Source organism: Sander lucioperca, chromosome 4 (genome assembly GCF_008315115.2).
Source record: "Sander lucioperca isolate FBNREF2018 chromosome 4, SLUC_FBN_1.2, whole genome shotgun sequence".
NCBI classification, from domain to species: Eukaryota; Metazoa; Chordata; class Actinopteri; order Perciformes; family Percidae; genus Sander; species Sander lucioperca.
Genome location: NC_050176.1, coordinates 41,296,828 through 41,303,408, shown reverse-complemented (window position 1 = coordinate 41,303,408; position 6,581 = coordinate 41,296,828). Strand labels below are relative to the sequence as shown.

Sequence of the window (6,581 nt, the reverse complement as noted above, 5' to 3'; positions counted from 1 at the left end):
GACACCATGACTCAGCGGTTTTGAGTAACAGCGTGTCAGCGTTTGTTTTGACAGGTTCACTGAGAGTTTCTTTCCCTCTCCGTCAGGACTTTGCGTATCACGGCATCGCCGCCTTCTTCTACCTCAGCGCCGCTGTGTCTTTGGCCAAAGTGACCCTGGACCTGAACAACGGGACCAGCTCCAAAAACTACCAGCTGGACATCGCTGCAGTGGTCAGTCTTACTGCTTCCTGTCACAACCTGCTGCATGCTTTCTGACAAAGTGTGGGCTACTTTTATTTCTAAAGCTTGGAAAAAGACATTATTCACACATACAATATAAGATCCAGTGTTTCCCCTCAGAAAAGTTGTTTAGCCCAGAGGCAAGTGTCCTTAATTCAACGAGGGTCCGGCTGAGGCCAGTCACAGACTGATGACAGTATTCATGTAGAGCCAGTGGCGATTTTAGAACCTTTTTAGGGGGGCTCATCTCAGTCCCCTAAAAATTATAATAATTTTATTTTTATTTTTAAAATAAATTTTAGTGCTTCAAGTTAGAGTTTACGAACTTTAACTTCTGTTAATGACAACAATTACAGGTTCAAAGAAACAGGTTTAATATCCTGTGTCGCTGTCGCCAATGCTATGTTCCTGAAACCCAGTCAAGGAAAGTTTTATTTTTTATTTATTTATTGTTTACACCTCATTAGCATTTCATTTGACTCTGGTAGTCCATAAAGGGACTTTCATAGTTTTTTTGTATGTTCAATATTTTAAATGTATCCTCTGTTATAATAATAAATACATATATTCATTGTTATCTAGTGAAATTACTGATTTAGAAGGGGAGGTTAACACTTTTGCAAGGCACTGTATCCGTGTCACATTCTCTTTAGGGGCTCAGCCCCCCTAAAGGTCTGATTCTAGAATTGCCCCTGTGTAGAGCCCAATAGTTTTTTGTGACAACATAATCATGGACCGAATAAAAAAATTGAGAATTTAAAAAAGGGCCCTTTGAGTCAGTGCTGAAAGCTAACTGGAGATGTTAAAATATGACTCCGTCTAAGTTTCCAACCGAGCTGACCCGCTCTAACTGTACTTAAAAACACGTCTATAAAATAGATTACAAATAGGCCTCCAGGCTTGCAACACACTGGGAAACCCTGAGATCAGTTCATTGTTAGTCCAGTTAATCTAACTGTTAAAAAAGGGCCCAACCCGGGAGAAACTGCACTAATAATAATAATAATAATAATAATACATTTTATTTAGAGGCGCCTTTCTCGGCACTCAAGGACACCGTACAGGGTTATAAAAGACATTAAAGCAGCAAAAAAAAATAAAAAATACAACAGCAATAAAACAACAGAAAGAGGCAGAGCAATTGACATCAAGTGGAATAGGCAGTTTTAAACAGATGTGTTTTGAGTTGCAATTTGAAATGTGGGAATGAATCAATGTTTCTGAGTTGGGGTGGTAATGAGTTCTAGAGACAGGGAGCAGAGCGGCTGAATGCTCTGCTCCCCATGGTGGTGAGCCGGGCAGAGGGGACAGACAGGTGTATGGAGGAAGAGGATCTGAGGGAGCGGGAGGTAGTGGGACGCTGGAGGAGATCAGACAAATATGGCGGGGCGAGGTTGTGAATGGCCTTGAATGCACTAGTAACGGTTCATATTTATTCTGCTCTTATAAGGTAACTGCTAATACACTGCACATAATTATGTTCAATTTATATTACTCTAAACCACCTTCTGTAAACCAACTGTATACTACTGTCTACACTGCACTACATTTCTTATCCTGCCTATACTCCACCTGTCTATACTTTGTATATCACATTGCACTTTTCTGCTCTTTTTGCACTTCAGGTTGGATGCAAACTGCATTTCGTTGTCTTTGTACTTGTACTCTGCACAATAACAATAAAGTTGAATCTAATCTAATTGAATATAATATCAACCTCATTGGCTCTTACCAGGGTATCTCTGTGTGTACTTCGTCCACAGCAATCCCACCAGAAGATCAACCAATCATATCTTTCCCTGATGTTTCTCTTTGTCTCTGCAGGTCTTCTCGTACGTGGCGACACTCCTCTACTTCATCCACACCATCCTGTCTGCCATCCGCTGGAAGTCCTTCTAGCAGCGCGCTGACGCTGACGGAGACTGACTGCTGAGGTTTTTCATTCAGGAATCTGTGAAGCAACATCTGGATCGCCGTCGCATCGCTCAGCGTCCGGCTGTCTGAAGCACCAGGGGTTTCTGGGATTTAAAGTGAAGTTTGGCCCACCCGGTGGGAGTGGGTTGTGTCAAATGAACGAGTTCAGTCAACAGCCAGAGTCACAAAAACACAAACAATTTGAATGTTTGTCACACTGGTTTTACTGCAGGGCTGTTTCTGAGGGTTTCTATTTTTCTGTCCACCCTCACATGTTATCATGTACTCCTCCTCGGTGCATCTTTACCACTTTCCCTTTAGTTTGGTCTTTTTATTTTGCTCTCAGCTGATTTTATATTTTTATAAGTTGTCCTAACACAAGAATCACATTAAAAGTGGATCAATCCAGATGTTTTTGTAGATTTAAGCCTTCATAAGTCTGTTTATACTTTGTTTTTGTATAACATTTTGAGACTGCTAAAGTCATTGAAAAATGAATAAATGTGTTTGTTTTTGTGTTAGTAGTGCCACTAATGCCTCCCTCTGTTACTATGGTGACAGCTTTAGTTACTGGTTACTTTACACATTAAGATTACTGCTCACTAAACACATGTAGTTTATAAATCTGATGTTTAATTCTAAAGTAAACTAGCCGACAATATAACGGCTACAAGTCCAGCTGACATGATCAGACCATTAAACACACAACTGTGTGTGTGTGTGTGTGTGTGTGTGTGTGTGTGTGCGCGCGCGCGCGCGCGTGTGTGTGTGTGTGTGTGTGTGTGTGTGTGTGTGTGTGTGTGTGTGTGTGTGTGTGTAGACCATTAAACACACAACTGTTTGGATCCTTTACACTTTTTTAATACTTTAACTACATTACATACTTTACTTTGAAGTAACATTCTCAATGCAGGACTGTAACTTGTAACAGAGTATTTTTACAGTGTGGTGTTAGTACTTTTACTGCAGTAATCTGAATACTTCTTCCAGCGCTGGTTGAGTTTAGGCGACAAAAAGTAATGGTTGATCAAACTCCAACTGGAAAACAACAACAAGAACATGAAACCTGGTTTAATGGGGTGTGACCGGCAGTTAATACAGGGCACACACACACACCCAGCAGGGCGGGTCAGTCAACTGTAGCTGTGATGTATAATTGATGAGAAGGCAGCAGGTGATAATAGCGAAGCGTCTCCATGAAACTAAAGAAGCTCACAAACAGCTGACACACTTTATATCTTTAAAAACTGTTTCCCTAGCTATTGCACACTTCTGCAACTAACGGTTGTTTTTACATTATATTCATGGTGGATTAATGTGTGGATTATTTTCTGGATGAATGGATTAGATGTTTGGTTTCCAAAATGCCAGAACATGGTAAAACATGAGGATCAGTGTTTCCCAAAAAGTCCAAGATGACGTCCTTGAATGTCTTGTTTTGTCCACAACTCAACGATATTCAGTTTCCTGTCCCAGAGGAGAGAAGAAACTAGAAAATATTCACATTTAACAAGCTGACGTCACGCAAGTTTACCTGTTTTTACATAAAAAAATTACTCAAACTGATTCATGGATTTAAAAATGGTTGGCGATTAATGCATTGCAGGGAGGAGAGTAGAGGAGGAATGACAGAGGTTTAGGTGGAAAAAACAACTCAATCTGATCTTCCCAAGTGTCCTGACCTGAATAGCAAAATTCTCCACAAATGTGAATACCAAAATTGGGTCACATATTCTACAGAATACCATCTTTGATACTGAAGAAGCTGCATGTCTTTAGCTACATTTTAGAAGGTCATGAACCCAGATTTTCAATGAAACGAGGCCTACTGAGAGGGATCCTGACTTAAATGGCAGGTCTTGCCATGGCAAATCCTGTGCTGTGCCCATCCATCCATCCATCCTGGTATTACCAGTTGGGGAAGGACATTTGGGATAAATTTGGCCCTTTATGATTTTTAGCCTTCCCTAAGACAACAGGACATTTGGAATCCTTTTTAATAGGGCATTTGGTCCTTTCACATGTCCTGATCCCAAACTGCAAAAGTCTGGCCAAGTGTCCTAAAGTACACCAGTCACCCCACAGACAGATGGGAGGAATTCTGACATTATGGGGGCACATATATTCACATTTGTCAGAATTGCTCCCGATTGTCCGGCCGAAGTACCACCCTTTCGGAGTAAATCGGAAATGTGGACAATTGGGAACAATGAGCCCAAAAAGAAAAGAAAAAGGCATTTTGTTTTCTTCCGAAGTGTCCTGTAAGTATTTATGGTGATTCAATTTCCTGATAGATTTCATGACTTTGGTACAACACTGTTCAGCACATTGTGTTCAGACCGTCAGAATACATCAAACGCAGATTAATTATTCAATTTGAGGAACACAGTGATTCAACACTGCACTTCCATGAAGTTGCCTGATAGAGATTATGAAGTATAGGAGCCATGTATATTATGTTTCTTTATGGTTTATTGTTTTTCACCTATGACATAATGTAGGACGTCACAGGGGTTGGTCTGACAATAATCAGTCTATTTATACAGCTGTGCACCTGCATGGCGGAGGCTAGAGAGGGGGTGAGTTTGGGTTTTTGCATTTTCTGTTTACCGCAAAGTTTCACTGCAAAATCAAACTGGACCACGTTCACCTTTACGCAGTATTTTTCATGCAACTGGATTATGTTTCTTTTTGTTTTTTCCTGTTTTCAAATGGACAATAAATCTTTGAACGCATATCACGGAGTGGAACTGAATTATTCAAACGGCGCATCATACAGGTGATTGTTGCCTGACTCAGCCTCTTGGCGGCTTATGGAGGTTGCACAGAAGTCGCTACGTGAAGTAACACCTGATGTTCAGGTGCTCTGATGAACGACAGCAGGAGAGTCATCACTCACTAGCTGACTGGGACTTGCTTAAATACTCCTCAGTAACACTAGTAACTGGTTTCTTAAACGTCATGTAAACGAGAAACCTGCTTTCTGTAATCGGGGATAAGAGTATCTGGGGTTCATTATTTACTAAAGAAGTGTGTTATTTTGGCTTATTTTAGGATTTTTCTGGCCACCAACGCATTATAACTTGGAAGATATGATCTATGTCCACTTGAAGTACCTTAATGGGTACAGGCTCTGTCCAATCCAAGGTGTTGCCATTGGACACTAGGTACTGGACATTGTACATTAGGTATCTAAATTGGACACAAAGATTGGACACTGATGATGAAGTTTCAAAATGTATTTCATTTATTAAGCACTTTAAAAAGCGCTAATGCAGGGTATTGCATTTAGAAACTGTACAAAAGGTATTACCAAAACAGATAAACAAATATGTATAAGCACTAAGCTGTCTTTAGTCAGTGTCAAATGGCAATACAATGGCAACTGGATTGAATTCTCCAGTGGAATGTGCTGTTTACATTCCTGCTTATGCCAGAAAATGCAATTCTGAAATGCACTGACAATAAATGAACATTGAACCATATACAGTTTAAAGTATAAATAATTACATAGGAAAAAAGTTAGCGTCAATCCCTGGATCACTTCCCAGTCAGTATGGACCGGAGGAACGATTCCAGCCACCAACTATCAGCATACATGTAAGGTCATGAGTAGACCACCAGGCGTCACTGTTGTTATGTCTATTACAGGGAGAGTTCAGCAATTCACTCTTTTTGTCCTTTTACAGGACACCATAGGTTTCCAGTATGGTGGCTGTAGGTCGTTTTTCAAACTGTATTTTCCACTACTCCATAAACATAAGCCGCTTAACCGGCACCGGTGGCCTAAATTATTGAAAAATATCCATTTAAAACCACCCGTTAAATTAATTTGTTCACACATTGAGTTTATTTAAGCATCAAGCTACAGTTTGTGATGATAAGCAATGCAAATTAGATTAATTTATTTACTGATGTAAAAGTGTTTCAGTACACAACAACATCAGAATTTAAGTTGACATTTTATTTAATAATTCATAAACTGTGTATTATTTTCAAGTTTAGATTGTGTTGTGGATTTAATTCTAAGAAAGAAAGTGTATTTTGCACTACAGCATTCACTCTGAGACAATAAAAACCAGATAAAGGTCTGAGCCACAATCCTGAAGCCAGCGTCCAGTTCTTGTGTCTCTCAGCTCTACACCCCCAACACATCAAACACACAACAGAGTCCCGGAGCAGTGTAGAGGGGCATCTCCAGGCAGCAGGCACCCACAGAAAGTGGCTTACAAATATATATTTATATATTAAGACTTGGACAATGTAAAGTAATCCTTAGAACTCAGGCACCAAAAAATAGACTGTTGTTGTTATTGAATTAATATTAATAAAGAGACAGTTTGACTGTAGATGTATGTCAGATATCTGTTGGTTAGTTTCATGCCACCACTCTCTGTTGATGCAGATTGTACTGTGGCTCAGACGCTTCAAGAGAAATGCAAAAGC

The 6,581-nt window shown here is 40.0% G+C and overlaps 1 protein-coding gene across 1 annotated transcript in view; it reads left to right on the top strand.

Moving 5' to 3' along the window:
- LOC116048155 (myelin and lymphocyte protein-like) overlaps positions 1–2,649 on the top strand; it is a 6,639-nt gene extending 3,990 nt beyond the window's left edge. Inside the window, exons 3-4 of the mRNA XM_031297151.1 lie at positions 87–212; positions 2,046–2,649. Coding sequence (XP_031153011.1) covers positions 87–212; positions 2,046–2,120 — 201 coding nt within the window. The 3' untranslated portion in view covers positions 2,121–2,649. The remainder of the gene's footprint in view (positions 1–86; positions 213–2,045) is intronic.
- Positions 2,650–6,581: the final 3,932 nt, after the last annotated feature.